The 18986-nt window shown below is 42.7% G+C and overlaps 1 protein-coding gene across 2 annotated transcripts in view; it reads left to right on the top strand.

Annotated features, from left to right (window-relative positions):
• The window catches only part of xrcc4 (X-ray repair cross complementing 4), a 153378-nt gene that overhangs the window by 11392 nt on the left and 123000 nt on the right, over window positions 1-18986 (top strand). For both annotated transcript variants that reach the window (XM_008103006.3, XM_008103005.3), the window contains exon 3: window positions 3593-3783. In XM_008103006.3, coding sequence (XP_008101213.2) covers window positions 3593-3783 — 191 coding nt within the window. The remainder of the gene's footprint in view (window positions 1-3592; window positions 3784-18986) is intronic.

Genomic DNA, 18986 nt, shown 5'->3' with positions numbered 1-18986 from the left:
ACTTATACAATGTTCTGGATTATCCAACGCAGTCTGCCTTTTCATAATCAATGTTTTTGTAGTCAGTGTTTTAAATTCATTGTGATATTTTAGTGGTAAATTTGTAAATACAGTATAGTAGAGTCTCACTTATCCAGCATAAATGGGCTGGCAGAATGTTGGATAAGCGAATATGTTGGATAATAAGGAGGCATTAAGGAAAAGCCTATTAAACATCAAATTAGGTTATGATTTTACAAATGAAGCACCAAAATATCATGTTAGACAACAAATTTGGCAGAAAAAGTAGTTCAATACACAGTAATGCTATGTAGTAATTACTGTATTTATGAATTTAGCACCAAAATATCACGATATATTGAAAACATTGACTACAAAAATGCATTGGATAATCCAGAACATTGGATAAGCGAGTGTTGGATAAGTGAGACTCTACTGTAATTACTACATAGCATTACTGCGCATGGAACTACTTTTTCTGTCAAATTTGTTGTATAATATGATGTTTTGGTGCTTAATTTGTATAACGATTACCTAATTTGATGTTTAATAGGCTTTTCCTTAATCCCTTATTATTATCCAACATATTCACTTATCCTGCCGGCCTGTTTATGTTGGATAAGTGAGAGTCTACTGTTTATTGATAATCTTATATTATCTGTTTAGAACTGGATTATATGAGGCCCCTTCTTCACAGCTGTATAAAATGCACACTGAAGTGGATTATATGGCAGTGTGGAGTCAAGATAATCCAGTGCAAAGCAGATAATATAAGATTATAAATGGGTTATATAGCTGTGTGGAAGGGCCTTGAGTCTACACTGCCATATAATCCAGTGCAAATTAGATAGCCTAAGTCTGCCTGTCCCCTAACTGAACCCTGGCTGTCCCTTGGCTTGCTAGGAGTGGGTTGCTAGGGGACGAAGTGGGCAGAGATTAGCCCTCTAAACTGGCAGCAATTGGATAAAAAAAATTATTGCTCTCCCTCTAATTAGGACTTTGTTTTTCTTTTCTTTTTGTTGTATCAACCTGGAGGCATGGATGATGGGTTGTGTTGTCAAATTTCGAGGTTGCGGGGCCTGTACTTTTGTTGTTTTGTGAGTCACCGTGATGCCATCACTCTTTTATATATATATATATATATATATATATATATATATATATATATACACACACACACACACACACACACACACACATATACATACACACACACACACACACACACACACTAGCTTGGGGACCAGGCGGTGCCTGGGTCATTTGAGAATGATATTATTTGTCTTTCAATGTTATGTATTCTATTTGGAGTGGGTGAACTACAATTCCCAGAATTGTGGCTCAGCCCTCCCCAAACCCTGCCAGTATTATAAGTTGGCCATTTTGGGCCTGTGTACCAGGTGTGCTACAGTACTCTCTCGATGGGAGTGAACTACAACTCCCAAAATCAAGGCCCCTTCCCACAAACACCTGCAGTATGTTCAGTAGATCGTGAGGCTTCTCTGTGCGAAATGTGGTCCTGGTCCATTGTCGGTGGGGGTCTCTGTTTCTCTGGATGCAGGTGAACTATAACTCCCTTTTCCCCAAACTTGTCCAATATGTTGTATTGGTTATGGGGGCTCTGTGTGCCAAGTGTGGTCCTGGTCCATCATCGGTAGGGTTCAAAGTGCTCATTCATTGCAGGTGAACTATAAATCCCAGTACCTACTACTCCCAAATGTTCAGGCCAATTCCCCTCCAAACCCACCAGTATTCAAATCAGGGCATATCAGGTATGAATGGCAAGTTTGGTCCAGACCCATCATTGTTTGGGTTCATAGCATTCTGGGTGTAGGTGAACTACAACTCCTCTAAATTCCCCAGTAGGAGTGACAGTGCTCTGACTTGATGCAGGGTGAACTACAACTTCCACCATGTGCAGTCAATTCCCAAACTCCTCCAGTAAGTTTAGTTGCTGCTCAGTTCTGCTCTGTTTGTTATGCAGATAGATTTGAAAGGGAAGGGCAGTGGGCGGGGCCATGCAAATTCCACACCAATGGAGAACCCTGGGATGCCTGTCTGTGGTGGAGGAAAATGCAAAATCTAGGATGAAATGGTCCCCAAAAGAAAGCATTCCTTGGGTGGTGGGCCGTAGTGTTTGGGAAGGACATTGGCAGGGGCTGGGCTGCATGTTCATGGAGCTCGCTGTAACCGCAATGTCAGTGGAAAAGAGTGACTTGCTGGATTCTCAGCACTGGGAACTATAGCCTGCTTGTGGAGGCTGTCTATGTGAGCGGACACCTGTGCCACATACGGGTTTTCGCTTTTATTATGGATTTAGATTTAGATATAGATACACACACACACACACACACACACACACACACACAATTTATTTATTGGTGGTGGTATGTTTTAATCGATGTATCTTATGGTATGTATTGAAGGTGTGCAATTCAACCAAAAGGCATGCCGTTTCGGGGTCCATTGTTGGCTGACCTCTCATTCTGTTTACCGGGAAGTTACTCGAATTGGGAGGGGTGTTACCATTTTCATTTGGCAAAGATTTGGCCCATTGGCTACAATGGGAAACTTTCAAGGCTCAATCCTCAGTCATTTTAAGGCCTAAATGCGTGAAATCTAACTTAGTTTTAGACCCCATTTACAACTGCAGGTCTACCATGTTTCAAAACAATTCACCAATCTACTGATTTTTAGAATTATTTTAAGTTTTAACCACAACATCTTAAAAAAAAAGACAAACCACAAGAGAGGGTTCTGGGAATTGTAGTCATTGGTTATGTCCATTCTCAGCCAATCAGCATGGATACTACCAGGCTTTTTATTGGCTATGAAACAGAGAGAAAAAAAACTTCAATTCCCATCATGCTCCGAGAGGAACTCAGAGACTCTTCAATGACCATCCCATGAAAGTGTTGCTGGGAAAGTGAGTTCCCAGCAGACCCACTCTGGAGGAGGAGTCTAGGAAATTTTCTAGAAAGAAATGGATGGACGTTGCTGCTACTGGGGAGGGAGAAAAAGACACTGCAATAATCCCATCTTCTCTAGGAGCCCCAGCAGACCCCTGCCTCATGTATATTGCAGACTTAACTCCTTCCTCTCCAGGAGTCAATGAAATCTCTTAATCTGTTTTGCCGGACTTTGTGGCTCCCTCCTCCCTGTTCTGTTTTCGGAGATTATATAAAACGGACCACCGAATATTATAAATCATTTCTGTTCAAACTGATTCAGGCCCAAGCCTAGTATGTATTTTAACTTTGTTGTGCCCCGCTTTGAGGTGTGAAGAGAGGTGGGCAACAATTACAATTTATTTGGTAAATTATATGAAGTAAAAGACAATTTAGTGTATTTGCTAAATTATATAAAGTAATCGACAGTTCAGTGTACATCACACCTATCACTCTTCTGGTGGTTTTTTTTTTTTTTTTTTTGAAGAAATCTTGAATGCAGTGACAGTATTATATATTTGTAAAAATTAAATAAATTTACTGTCTTTCAGAACTGTAGATAAAAATGTGTGTTTGGCAAAAAACATTGATTATCAAATTGATTTTATTCTGAAGTTTAATTCTAACAAATTTCCTCTTTCTAGTGCCTAAAGAAGAGATTTCTAGGGAGGCTGCTGACATGGAAATGGAGCAAAAGAAATATGTTGAAGAACTTAGAAAAGTGTTTTTAACTGAGGGAATACCTTCAAATATCTACAATTTTGATATTTCTAAAGAGGGGACAAATGGAGACTGCCTTCATTTTTCTTATGAAAAGAAATTAAGAGATCTATCTGTAAGTAATGCTTTTTCACCAATTGAGTTCATGTGCAGAAGTACATAAATAATAGAGATAATGTTGAGCTATTTCTTAAACCCTGAAGAAGTTTACAAAAGACAGATGCCTAATTCTCAAAACAGTGTTTCATTTTTAAAATCAAGTTGAGGTGCTGTTATGTGTATCTATATGTTTTTAAACATCTATTAATCTATATACATTTTAATGTGGCTTTTTGATTCCAAAACATTTTTGAGTAGGGAGCCATCCTTATCAAAATAACCATGTATTGGCAGTTGTTATTCTCTGAAGTCTGAACAATGAAGATGGTATATATGCCTTGACAAGGCAGTCAAAACAAAACAGAATAAAATTAATGGGAGTAGCTGAAATAATTAAATATTTATATATTTATTTTCCTGGGAATTTAATATTTTGGAGTTAGCGACAGTTATTGATTTTGACTTCAGATTCCTTAGACAATTGCATATCTTGTGTAATTTGAAAAAAGACTTGTCTGTATGTGGCTACCATTGACTGGATGTATACAAAAAAATATTGGCCACATGAGGCAAACTATGACTTGTTATTATCTGTAATGGCTTTCAGATTTATGATATACTTATGCTTGAAATTTTAGAGGGAAACATTTCTTCATTGCAGAAGGTTTAAAGTTTATGCCTGTTCTTTTTCTTTTCTTATCCTCTCCTTTCTTTCCTTCAACTTCCATTGAGGTATATAAATCTGTGTGTGTCTCTCTCTAATCATATTAACTTTTTCCTTTCCTCCAGTTTTCCATCTTTAAATTGTTCTCTTCCCCACAGATATCTGCAACTTTGTGTGAAAAAAAATGAACAATTATACCGAACTATTGCATAAGCATGGGTTTAAAGAAAACATTTTGTTTTTAAAAAGTTATATATGCAAATATTTTTCACAAAAACCTGAAAGAAGCACACACCTCAGTAGCACATGCTGTTTTACCTACAGAATAGTTGTTGCACCGAGGACTCTACGGTATTGGCATGGTATTGTAGCTCTAAGTATTATGTAGCCATTGGGAGTACTTCTGTAGTATCAGAATAGCTGTGTCAGAAGCATGTGCCTGGAGTCTTTTACAGTAATTTGTAATTAAGTCCTCATTCCAGTATTACTGTTAGATTATGACTTTGATTTTACAATATTAATACTTTTGCTCATTTTGTGTATAACTTTATAGTGTACTTAAATGTATAAATTAATTGTGGAGAAGGAATTTCACATGGTTCATCCTTTGTTGTATGTGTTGAGAAAAAAAGATGGATGGGAGCAGAGTGTGTCTCCAGGATAAAACTTGTAGTATGCATATAATTTAGAGCAGCTAAAAGTAAATAGTAATGTTTACAAAATGGAAGAATAAACATTTTAAATTAAGTTTTAATGGCAACTAAATAAAATATAGGATGTTGTATCTGTAAATATTGGTTTTAACCAGTATATTATTGAATGTTTTGTATGGTGTCATGTTAAACCTATGGAACACCACAAGTGCTGTCTTGTGTCCTATAAGTAGATAGAATGTTTCTCTGCAGTATATTTGCCCAGTATTATTGTCTTGTTTTTCCCTCCCCATTCAAATAGCATTTTGCACGGATACTGGGATAGTTCTAGCTCAGTGAACCACGAGGTTCAGAAAGTGATTTGCTAGGCAAGTAGGTCACAGTTGAGAGTTGTACCCTGCTTGTGAACTTGTGATACGAAAGCTGCAATGCACTAATTGTGATCAGACTGTAGTTTTAAATGCACATTATTGGAAATAAATCAAATTGTAAACGCAGTAGGTTATGCTTCCAAGTAAATTAGTTTAAGAATGAGAAACTTGAGTAGCTACATTTATTTATCACATTTCTATCCTACCATGTGTTTTAGCTTCATAGAACCTACTGATTTATCCAAGGCCACCCAGTGAGCTTCATGGGTGAGTGAGAGTATAGGTCCAGGAAATCTAGATGTGATTGGTAAGGCTGACAGTTGTGTGCACTGATTATGACAATAACCAGTACCTTTATCATTGCTTGTAAAATGCTAACATTCTTTTTAAGAAGCATGTCTAATAGTAATGGGTTGTTAAAAATAACTTGATAAGCATGTCGAAATATATCAAACAATATGGTTAGTTTTCATGACTATACCAGTCAAGAAGGTGTTCTGGGAAGTGTAACCCAGTACTTACCTCTATTAAGCCTCCAGTTGAAATTTTCAAGGAAAGTCAATTAATTTTGTCTGTCAAAACATATCCACAGCAGAACCAAAAAAAGAAAAAAACCAAGATAATGGGCTAAAATGAAGGGAAGGGAAGAAAAACATAGACTGATACCTGGGAAACATTTTCACTTGGTATGCTTGTCTTTGGAAATATTTGCTGAAGGAAATAGTAGTATTATACTACATTGAGTCATGCTACTGAAACTAGACAAAGTACTGGAAAATCCCTTCAAAGGAATAGTCCTCTATTGGCAGTGAAATGCAATTTATGGCATCATTATGTGCTGTGCTGCATAGACATGTAGAATTCTTTGATTTGCTAGTCCATATATAGGGACATTAAAATTCTCTAAGCAGTTGTGTTACAGTGAAGCACTAAATTATACAAGTGATCACACAAATTAGAATTGGACAAATTGGGGTTATATAATCTAATCGTGCAATGTCTTGTACTCTCTTTATAATGATGCAAATGCTCAGTAACTACAGTTTGTGAAAGAAACAGATAAGATAATTTGAAAAGTAGAGCAGATTGAATTGTTAGTAATTTGACAGTTGTTACATATTTCTTGCAATGCCAGGGAGTCTACAGGAACTATTTAGTTGAACTGCTGCTTTGTTGTGTTGTTCTCAATCTGCCTTTCAAACAATTTAAAAATTGTCTTTAGTATTTCTTTGTACTTTAAAAAAATTATTGTATGTGAATGACAAACAAAAAGTAAAAAAGTATAAATAGTGCGGTAACTATCAGAAACTGTAAAATTACATCTTATCAAACCCTTCCCCTCCATGTTTGTTGGTTTTATGTGGCACTAGTTTCATTGCCAGTTAGTTTGTGACTCATGTCAGATGCTGTTATTAAGCTTTCAAATGCTCTTGTTCGGGATGCACAAGAGAGAATTGTCTTCTTTATTGGGTCCCCTGTGTCTTTGGATAATATAATACAGATCCCATGTTAAGTTATATTATTTGTAGAAATTACCGTATATACTCGAGTATAAGCCAACCCGAATATGAGCCGAGACACCTAATTTTACCATAAAAAACTGGGAAAACTTATTGACTCGATATACATACATACATACGCACACACACACACACACACACATAGGGATTGCAAAGGCTTGCAAGGGGAAGTGCCTACATATCTGTAGCAGAGATTAACAAATATTTCACGCAAAAATGCTTTTATAAGATTAATGGGTATATATATATATATATATATATATATATATATATATTCTTCTTCCTGACTTGCAAGGGTTTATTTTCCTTTTCAAAACATTCCCTTGGGTAAGAGCAAGGGAGGCTTTGGAAAAACAAACACACTGATAAGGGAGGAGAGAAATATATCATATATTGCAAGCAATAGCCTTCAGGCTCCGCTGCTTGGCTTGACCCAATTATACGCCGGGGGAGACTTTTTCAGCTGATAAAAAAGGGCTGAAAAACTTGGCTTATCTTCGAGTATATATGGAACTATCGAGTATATATGGAAGCAAGTTTTTTTGGTGATGGCCTAGTATTGTGTAATGCCCATTCCAGTGAACCTTAATTGGCTGTTTTATGTCTCTTTTAATCTGCTTAAAAACATTCTTTTAAAATTTCCTGATATGATGACATTTTTCAAGCTATCTTACTTCTTTTTGTTTTGAAAGATTTCAAAAGTTACCTAGCAAGTGTGTCTTGCATTGTTATAGTCCTTTGCTGGTTTTTGTTTCTCTTTAAGTTGTTAACGACTTATGGTGACCCTAAAGTGTGTTTAATAATAATCATAATCATAATAATAATCATAGCGTTATTATGGCAAATTTGTTGAGAGAGGATTTGGCTTTGTTTTCCTTTGATTGGGGAAACGGAGAGTGTGGCTTGTCCAATCAGTGGTTTTCTATGGTTGAACCTTTGTCTATAGAATAGTCCAATGCTCAAATCATTATACCTTTTGTTTTCTACCTTTCTAGATTTTCTAATCCAATATCCATGTGATTAGCATGAAAAATAAGTTCTAGTCCCTCTCTAAACAGATATGAATTAGTGATACTGCATCCTGAGGGTTGTAACTCTAAATGCCAAACCATGTAAAATGTTGCTAAATTGTATCTGTTGATGATGACTCCACTTGTACACTTGCATCAGTTATTCTAACTCGGTGTTTCTCAAACTGTGCTTCTCCAGGTGTTTTGGACTTTTCAGCTCCCAGAAATCCCAGCCAGTTTACCAGCTGCTAGGAATTATGGGATCTGAAGTCCAAAATATCTGGAGGAGCACGGTGAGAAACTCTGCTCTAGCTACAGAACCTCATTCCTGTTAAGCAGCATAATTTTAAAAGGTAAAGGTTTTCCCTGATGTTAAGTCCAGTCATGTCTGACTCTGGGGGTTAGTGCTCATCTCCATTTCTAAGCCGAAGAGCCGGCATTGTCCGTAGACACCTCCAAGGTCATGTGGCCGGCATGACTGCATGGAGTGCTGTTACCTTCCCGCCGGAGCGGTACCTATTGATCTACTCACATTGGCATGTTTTTGAACTGCTAGGTTGGCAGGAGCTGGAGCTAATAGCGGCCGCTCACGCTGCTCCCGGGGTTTGAACATGGGACCTTTCGGTCTCCAGCTCAGTGCTTTAACGCACTTCGCCACCGGGGCTCCTTGCATAATTTTAGCATTATGCAATTCCTATCAAGCAGAATACAAAACATCTTTCTCTCTAAAGAACAATATAAAATGTCACCTGAAGTCAAAATGTGACTTTAACTTTGAATTTAGAGATTTGCTTTAAAATATGGTTCCTACAAACAATAGTACTTTTGTTGTTGTTTATTTGTTCAGTTGCTTCCAACTCCTCATGACCTCATAGACCAGCCCATGCCAGAACTCCCTGTCAGCTGTCACAACCCCAGCTCCTTCAAGATCAAGCCAGTCACTTCAGGGATACCACCCATCCATTTTGCCCTTGGTCGGCCCATCTTCCTTTTTCCTTCCATTTTCCCCAGCATCACTATCTTCTCCAAGCTTTCCTGTTTTCTCATTATGTGGCCAAAATACTTCATCTTTGTCCCTTCAGTGAGCAGTTGGGAATTATTTCCTGGAGTATGGACTGGTTTGATCTTCTTATGGTCCAAGGCACACTAAAAAATTTCCTCCATCACCACAGTTCAAAAAGCGTCTGTCTTCCTTCACTCAGCCTTCCTTATGGTCCAGCTCTTGCATCCATTGGTTACTATGGGGAATACCATTACTTTAACTATGCGGACCTTCATTGCCAGTGTGATGTCTCTATTCTTCACTATTTTATCAAGATTTGTCAGTACTCTCATCCCAAGAAGAATTAAAAATGTTTTAATTAGAAATAAATTGTTTAGTATAGGTGGACTGTTATAACATCATAAAACATGGATGTGTCCCTGCGATTTCTGAGTCCGGGTTACTTGTTGTCTTATGGTGACCACATGAATTTCATAGGGTTTTCTTAGGCAAGGAATATATAGAGTTGGGTTAGCCCATTGTTTTAGCTGATAGCAAATTCAAATGAACCCCCTTTTTTTTGTTTGAAAACATTTAATGAAGAAATAAAACAGATATATGACACTGCCTAGGTTTCTGTGGATTACTCTGTTTTGAACCTGCAACCAAAGGTCATGGGACAGTAGTGTATCCAAGATTTGTGTAAATTACAGCTCAAGTCATCAAATTATCTTTTACTAATTTCTTTTGTCTTTTAAAGTAGGTATGCTTGCTTATAGAGTTTTAACATGCTGCTCTTCAGAAATGCCCTAGGACTGGTAAGGGCAAATTAAGCTGTTGAGAATTACATTAAAATAACAATAGACTTGGTACACAGTGGGGCTTGTGTGTCAAAGCAGCTGCAGAGCAAAATGGGCCACACACACTGAGAGCTCAGTAAGGGGCCATTGAGACTTGGCCAGCTAAACTGCTGCCACCTAAACAAACACCATAACAAGAGTCAGTGATTTACTGTTTGATCTAAGTAGGTGACCACTTGGAAGTAAATCTTTCCATGTACTTCAGCTAGCAACCTTTTGCCTATTGCAAATAATGGGACTCCTGCAAGACTTTCTCATTGGAGGTGGCAATTAAATTGATTAAAGGGCTCTTGAGAAACATTATTTGAAGACTAGCAACATTTCCATAGAATAGGGTGGCAGGTATTGTTTTCTCTCTCTTTTAAAGGAACACTAGCAAAATCTCAGTAAAAGAAGTTTTAACAGCATGTGGAAAACTGTATGACTTCACCATGTTTAAGAAAGAAGCCTTTCTAATTTACTTCAGCTTTTCCAAGGCAACTTCTTTGTTTTTTTTTTGTAGTATGTTCCAAAATGTAGGTCGTAGAACAGAAGGATAATTTTAATTTTGAAACTGATTAAACCATAATGATATGTGCATACTTAAATATACATTTCTATTTTTTTAAATGCTTCTAAAAGTTTCCAAATGGTAACGTTAAGGACCTAAAGTCTGTGCATCTAGTTTTTTCTATTTTTGAATTCATGCTGTGAACTGCAGCTCTTGGCATTACAAATACGATGCTTGTTCAATTGAGTAGAAATCAGTTCTTCCCATGAGGAAAATCTATTGTCCAGACTCAGTGTCTATCAAAAATAGACAAACAAAACCCACAAATAAGAAACAAAAGACGGATGTAGAATTTTTTTAACACAGATTAATTCCCCCACATTATTTATAGCATTAACAAAATTGGCTTATAAACTACTAAACCTATGTGTTGCCTTCAGGTCCTTTTTTACTTCACCCCAGGAAGTTGTTCTCTTTCAATATACAGTAGAATCTCGCTTATCCAACCTTCACTTATCCAACATTCTGGATTATCCAACGCAGTTTGGCTTTTAGTAGTCAGTATTTTTGTAGTCAATGTTTTCAATACTTTGCAATATTTTGGTGCTAAATTCGTAAATACAGTAATTACTACATAACGTTACTGTGTATTGAACTGCTTTTTCTGACAATTTTTTGTAAAACATGATGTTTTGGTGCTTAATTTGTAAAATCATAACACAATTTGACGTTTAATAGGCTTTTCCTTAATCCCTCCTTATTATCCGACATTTTTGCTTATCCAAGATTCTGCCGGCCCGTTTATGTTGGATAAGTGAGACTCTACTGTAGTGAGAATAACTTAAGTTTTAAATGCCTAGCCTTTCTTACTTACTGATAAATGCCAAAATGTTAAAATAATTTCTTTGGGGTTTTTTGTCAATCATATGAATATTTTTTTATTTCTACTGTTCAGACTAGAGAGCCACTCATTACGAGAAGTGATATGGGCAAATTGAAGAAGTGGTTTGTTTGTTTGTTTAACACACATTAGCAGCTCTCTCTCTTCATGCACAAGGGGTACTCTGGAGATTTAGAAGTTGATTCTGACTGAAAGTTTTCCAATGAACCCCTTCAAGAGGGTATTGCTGTATTGCTGTTCGGATCAGAAGGCATCCTCAAAGCCCATCCTTTTCAAGGTGACTTTCTCCTTTTGTACATTTTGTTGCTCTTTGCCTTCAAGTCATTTCTAACCCTATCATGAAGTCTTCTTCTTCAGATTGGTTCAGAAAGGGTTTGCCCTTGCCTTCCTTTTGAGGCTGTGTGACTTGAGGTCACAATTAGCCTCAAACTAAGGTTCCAGCACTCAAACCACTACAAGTCTCTATTGGTATAGTTACCTTCTTGAATAAGAAGGGCTTTAAAAGTACTGATAAAGTTGGCTGACAACTGATCAAATCCATACTTCAAAGGCTCTCGAAATTCCTCTGGAGTTAAAAGTGCTCTTCTCCATTGTTACACTGTCTTATCTGAGAAGGGACAGCTATGAAAGTTTGCTGGCTGATAAGTAAACCAATTTGCACCTTCAGGATGTGTTGTCCATCCCTCCTTCAGTGCATCAAGCTTCTTCAGACTTCTATCTGAGAAAGAAGATCTCAGAAGGTTTTCCCTGCTGTTCCACATACATGCTACATTGTTTTGAAGGATATTCTTGTTGTCATTATTTTTGATATTCAGATGTGAGCGCCAGTTCTCATCTAATTAAAATGACACCATTATGATGAGTAAGTTATCAGCAGGGTTGAAAGACTTCCCTCCCATGTAAAGCTCACACATACACAATGTGTGTGTGTGTGTGGGGGGGGGGGGGATTAAGTGGTGTCATTCCCCCAAACACAGAGTTCTCACAGTGGCCACTGAACTTTTGAGCTGCTGTGTGTGTGTGGGGGGGGGGGATGAAAAGCCAGTGGAAAGGGGAGGAGGATGCAATATCCTGCAAAGGAAGATGCTAACTGACTATAATAGTGAACAGCTCTCCCTGCTGCAATCTTTTGTTGTTGTTTCTATTTTTCAATGCTGGTTTCAAGTAGTGGGAAATAAATAACATGGGATTTTTAAAGAAGAATGGTGTACAGATGGAAGAAGAAATAGCAACAAACAGGCCCCCAGTTTTTAACCAGTGAAGCTGTATGTTGAGGACTTATATGTGTATATTCTTATTTTATTATTGAAATATGCTGTAGAGCAGTGGTTCTCAACCTGGGGTCCCCAGATGTTTTTTTACCTTTTTCTTCGTGTACTCTGTGAATGCACACTAATGGAGAGGCTGCGCCTGCGCAGGTTCCAACGGAAACTCTTCCCAAGCTGAAGTTTAAATTTTGGCGGTAGCCACACCCCTCCGTCCCCGGAGGGCATATAAGGCAGCCCTCGGCGCCCGCTCCCCAGTTCCTTTTTTTCCGCCGCAAGGTTCACTTCGGACTCTCATGTCTACGACTCGCTTCAAGCGCTGCACTCAGTGTGCCGCTAAAATTCCTGATTCCGACGGCCACGCCAAGTGCCTCTTCTGCCTCGGGGAGGCACATGTCGTCGGTACCTGCCGTTTCTGCCTAGCCCTGACGGCTTAGGCTAGGAAGAATAGAGCCGCGAGGCTTAGAGCGGCGCTCTACGAAAAATCGCTTGCCCCTGAGCCCGTTCCGTCGACTTCGGGCACGAAGCCGTCGCTCAACCCGAGATCGATGTCGGCTCCGACAGCTAAAGCTCCCTCGGTCTCGTCCAGGGCGTCCAGAGCCTCCAAAACGGCTAAAGCCGCCAAACCGCCGTGCACACTCACCACGGCTACTATGTCGACTCGTTCCGGTCGGGTCGGCCCTTCCTCGACATCGAGCTCGGTGGCCTCCGTGTCCTCGGTTCGATCCCATCTCGGGTCCCCTCCGTCGACCTCTGCGATGAAGATCGCCTTTAAAAGGGCTCATGAGGAAGCTCGTCAGACCCAATCCGACTCAGCAATGGTCCCTCCCACACCGGGTAAATCCATGAGGGTTCCATCAAAACAACCGCTTGCAAAGAAGAGGGCGACCCAACGTTCTTCCTCCTCTGCTTCCTCCAAGATGGACGTCCCTTCTTCGGCGACTTCTTCTAGAAAGTCCTCTCCCATCGCTCCCGCTCAGCGGCCTCGTCAACCTTCTCCTCACCAACTTTCTGATGGCGAGTTACAGGACTCACCCCACCACTCCACTCAGACAGTGGTCAGGGTGCCGTCTCCTCGACCTGCGGTCTCACATCGCCCGTCTCGGCAACAGCTTTTTCCCCCGACCTCGACACCGGAGCGGGGTAGACAAACCACTCGTCTGGCTCGAGCGGCCCAGGCCTCGGCCTCAAAGGAAACTCGGCCACAGATTGCTCCTGCTCTTGAGGCTTTGCCTCCACCAGAGACTGTGTTGTCATCTCCTCCTCAGTCCCCTCAAGGGGCTGAGGATGATGAGATTGATGTCGATCGCCCTGATTCCGCTCTCTCGGCCTCGGTGGTATCTCTAGGCCTCGATCTCTCTCCTCCTCATGATGCTTATGAGGTGGACCCTCCTTCGCCTACCGACAACATTCGGGCTTTCTCTGAACAAATGATTAGAATGGCTGATGCCCTGGGTCTGGAAATCAAACAAACTTCCAAGGCGGTGTCTGACCCGGTTTTCAAACGGGTCCAAGCCCAAGCCCCTCCAGCCACGTTGTTACCGTTTTTGCCTTACCTTCTAGATGTCATCCAATCATCTTGGAAGACTCCTTCCTCGATTCCTCCTACCTCGAAGAGAATCGAATCTTGGTATCGTACAGATGACGACACCTTAGAATGGCTTAAACACCATCCCGACCCAAATTCCATGGTCGTTAAGGCTTCTCAAACCTCCGGTCGTGAATCCACTACCCCTGCAGATAGAGAGGGCAAGAGATTTGACGCGGTCGGTCGAAAGCTCTATTCCGGGGCCCTTCTACTTTGTAGAATGGCGAACTATGGGGCTTGTATGGGGGCCTACCAGCAGATCATTTGGGAAAAAGCACAGCCCTTCTTCGCGAAGTTGTCTGACGAAGACCGGTCGGTTCTGTCCACCCTCCAGCAAGAGGCCGACTCGCTGGCGCATCATCAAATTCAGATGGCTAAGCATACAGGCGACATGGCCGGCAAGATGATCGCCCATGCCATTGCCATTCGTCGCCACGCCTGGCTGAGGTCGTCCGGTTTGTCCTCCTCCTCCAGGCAAGTCATCGAAGACCTCCCCTTCGACGCCATGGGCCTCTTCAACTCCGGCACTGACGACAAGCTCAAAACCAACCATGACTTTAAAGTTCTGGCCACTAAATGCGGTGACCAACCCCAAACCCACCGCACCAAGTGGTTTCCTCAGCGTTTTCGGCGTTTCCCGCCTCCCTCTTACCGCCATCAATCCTTCAGGCGTCCCTCGGTACCGAACAACCAGAACCGCCAACAGCCTCGACGCGCTGTTCAACCGCAAAGACAACGCGGTCGTACCACCCCCACCGCTGGTCAACCCCACCGGCGTTCCTGACGCCATCTCTCTCTCCAGAGACTCTTTCTAAGGTACCGATGCAGTTCTCATTCCTCCGCACCCCTCTCCTCCACCAAATCAACCTCATGGTCTCTTTTTAGACCGCCTGGCTCCCTTCTTTCACCGGTGGAAATCTATCACTTCAGATGCCTGGGTCCTCAAGATTGTCCAAGAAGGCTATGCCTTAGAGTTCGAGGAGCTCCCACCCACGGGACAGGTTCTTCTCTCCAACCCTTCTCGAGAAATTCTCGCAGAGGTCAACGCCCTCCTCGCCAAAGGGGCTATTCGGCCTTCTCCATCGATACAGGATCCTCAAAGCTTCTTCTCCAGATACTTCACGGTCCCGAAGAGGGGTGGGGGCCTCCGCCCAATTCTGGACTTACGCATGCTCAATGCCTTCATACGTCCAACCAAGTTCAGGATGGTCTCCATCGCCTCCATCCTCCCGATGCTTCAACGCGGGGACTACTTCGTGTCTATAGACCTACGAGACGCGTATTTCCACGTAGCGATCCGAGAAACCCACAGGCGCTTCCTCTCTTTCAAAGTTCTCGACCAAACCTACCAGTTTACCGCTTTACCCTTTGGCCTCTCTACGGCCCCAAGGGTCTTTACCAAAGTTGTCGCTGTCGTGGCCGCCCACCTCCGGCTCCAGGGGATCACAGTCTTCCCTTATCTAGACGACTGGCTACTGGTCGAATCCGACCCTGCCCTCCTCCGACGTCACGTCGACTACACCCTCTCCCTTCTAAAATCTCTCGGTCTCCAGCTAAACCCCGACAAATCTCACCTCACTCCGTCGAACAAAATCCGCTTCATCGGTGCCCTGTTCGACTCAATCTCTCGGACTGTCTCTCTCCCGCTCGACAGGTTCCTAGCCCTTCGTCAACAAATCTCCTTTTGCGAGACCCACCGGAGGGTTCGGGCTCGGTCCATCCAGGTATTGCTGGGCCACATGGCCTCCACAGTCCTCACAACCCCGTTTGCCAGGCTCCATCTCCGGACTCTGCAAAGATGGTTTATAGACGTTTTCAAGCCTTTTCGCCACCTCAACTCGAGGTTTCTCTCCATCCCACTCCACGTTCGTCGGTCGCTTCTCTGGTGGAAGTCCCTCTCCAACGTCTGCAAGGGTCTTCCGTTCCACCCGACTCCTCCCTCGACCACTATAACCACGGACTCATCCAATTTCGGCTGGGGAGCCCACATGAGCGGTCTCACTGTTCAAGGCCTCTGGTCTCCTTCCGAGAAGGCCAATCACATAAACTTTCTGGAACTTCTTGCCATCTTCAAGGCTCTGAAAGCCTTCTCCCGCCTGATCTCCCAAAAATCTGTCCTCGTCCAATCAGACAACACAGTAGCAGTCTTCTACATCAACAAACAGGGCGGTACGGGTTCAAGGAAGCTGATGCTTCTCTCCTCCCAGCTGTGGTACTGGTGTATAGCCCGCAACATTCAAGTCTCGGCGATTCACCTTCCCGGGATCCAGAACAATTTAGCGGATGCCCTCAGCAGAATGACGACCTCCTCCCACGAGTGGATGCTCGATCCCGAGACTCTTCTTTCTCTTTTTCACAAATGGGGCTTTCCCACTCTGGACCTCTTCGCTTCTCCCCAGAACGCACAGTTGCCTCGGTACGGGGCGAGACTTCCCCCGTCCTCCTTTCCAGGCTGCCTGGGGGACGCCTTCCTTCTGGACTGGTCAGCGGAACCGATCTACCTCTTTCCGCCTTTTCCTCTCATACCAAAGGTCCTACAGAAACTCCGGTCGATACCGACGTCGGCGATCCTGATAGCTCCGGCATGGCCTCGCCAACCTTGGTTCCCGGCTCTTCTTCATCTCTCCAGAGCGACCTTCGTCACCCTGCCTCTCCTCCCGCACCTCTTGTCCAGGGATAACGGCCAGATCCTGCACCCGGATCTCCCCTCTCTACATCTCACTGCTTGGAGAATTCTCGCCTGACCTCCCTCCCGCAGAACCTGCAGGAGGTCCTCCGCGCAGCTCACAAGCCGGCTACAACCAGATCTTACACTTATAAAGTTTCTTGCTTCCGCTCCTTTCTTCGCTCCTGAGGAATTGTTGCCTTCCCAACCTCGGTACCGATAGTGCTAGACTTTCTTATGTCTCTGGCAGACCAAAAACTTTCTCTTGCTTCTATGAAATCTTACTTGGCCGCCCTATCCTGGTGTTTTCAACAACATGGTAGACCGTCGTTGTTCTCTGATCACCTTGTCAAAACCTTCTTAAAAGGATACAATAACATCTGCCCCCCGTCTCAGCCTCCTACTCCGGGGTGGAACCTCGAGCTCGTGCTTTCCCAGCTCACTACCTCCCCTTTCGAGCCTTTGGCCTCGACCGACCTACGTCTCCTTTCTTGGAAAGTTGCCTTCCTGGTGGCCATAACTTCGGCGCGCAGACCCTCGGAACTGGCAGCCCTTCGGGTTGATGAACCTTACCTCCGTTTTCATCATGACCGTGCCGTTCTCCGCCCGGACATCACCTTCCTTCCTAAGGTGGTCTCAGCTTTTCACCTTAACCAGGACATTGTCCTCCCCGCCTTCTTTCCAGACCCCTCATCTCCCCTTGAACGGAGACTGCACCTCCTTGATGTGCGCAGGGCACTCCTTTTCTATCGGGACCGTACTAAAGACATTCGAAAGACCCCAAAACTTTTTGTGGCCCATGCTCCAGATAAACTGGGCAATCCTATTTCTTCACAGAGACTGTCTCATTGGATTGCTCAGGCTATTGAATTGGCCTACGAACTGGCCAAACGCCCACCCCCTCCGTCGGTCCGCCCGCGTTCGACGAGAGGCCTCTCCACATCGACTGCCTTCCTAAGGGGCATCCCCCTTGACTCTATTTGCAGGGCAGCGATCTGGTCCAACCCACTTACGTTTGTGTCTCACTATAGGGTAGACCAGAAAACCTTAAAGGATTCAGCCTTTGCTAGGGCAGTTTTGTCATCCTGCTTGTCCTGAAAGGTTCCTTCATATATTCCTATTTTGTGGATGTTTTTTCATACCATCCTTTTGTCAATTTCCTGTTCAGTACATGTTTGCACTGTTATCTCTGACAAATTGTGCCTTATTTGCCACTGCCTTCCTCCTTTGGAGAATGATGCGCCTTACTTGCACATGTTTTCTTAAATTGTTTATATCATGCCTTACCGGGTTGCTCTCGGTGTTATGCGTGTGTTCATGCAATACTTCAATGGGTCCTTCGGACCATGTTATTGATGTTTAATAAACATATGTTTGGACAGTTTTCTCGTTGTCAGGGTTTGCTTAGCCCGCCTCCGAGACCTAAGCTTGCTAGTCTCCATTAGTGTGCATTCACAGAGTACACGAAGAAAAAGGACAGGTTGCTTACCTGTAACCATGTTTCTTCGAGTGTACTCTGTGAATTCACACAAGCCCGCCCTTCCTTCCCCTCTGGCAAACCCTCTTCCTTCCTCGTTGCCTTAGCGGCGTAGGAACTGGGGAGCGGGCGCCGAGGGCTGCCTTATATGCCCTCCGGGGATGGAGGGGCGTGGCTACCGCCAAAATTTAAACTTCAGCTTGGGAAGAGTTTCCGTTGGAACCTGCGCAGGCACAGCCTCTCCATTAGTGTGAATTCACAGAGTACACTCGAAGAAACATGGTTACAGGTAAGCAACCTGTCCTTCAACTCTGAGAAATCCTAACAGCTGGTAAACTAGCTGGGATTTCTGGGAGTTGTAGGCCAAAAACATCTGGGGACCCCAGGTTGAGAACCACTGCAGTAGAGAATATAATTGAGAAGATCTCATAATTTTATAAAAACAATTAAGAGCATCATAATTAAGGATAGACTTTTTGAATTTGAAGGAGACCACAGCAAACTTTGGATTTTCCTGCCTCATACCAATTTGCTTTCCAATTGCTACTTTTCGCCTCATATGCTCTTAGGTTTTCCCATTTGTAGCCACTGAAAGTTTAAAAGATTTGGGTGTTAAGCCCTCCCCATTATAAATCTGATAACATCTCCTCTTGTCAAATTTATAATGTGGGAAAAACACTTTTTGGTAACATAAAAGTGAAAGTCCATCATCAAATCTTTTCTGTGGTTAATAACCATTGAGCCTAATGATCAGTTCATGAATACATTGAATG

The sequence above is a fragment of the Anolis carolinensis genome, chromosome 2, assembly GCF_035594765.1.
Source record: "Anolis carolinensis isolate JA03-04 chromosome 2, rAnoCar3.1.pri, whole genome shotgun sequence".
Lineage (NCBI taxonomy): Eukaryota > Metazoa > Chordata > Lepidosauria > Squamata > Dactyloidae > Anolis > Anolis carolinensis.
This window is presented reverse-complemented; position numbering and strand designations above follow the sequence as displayed.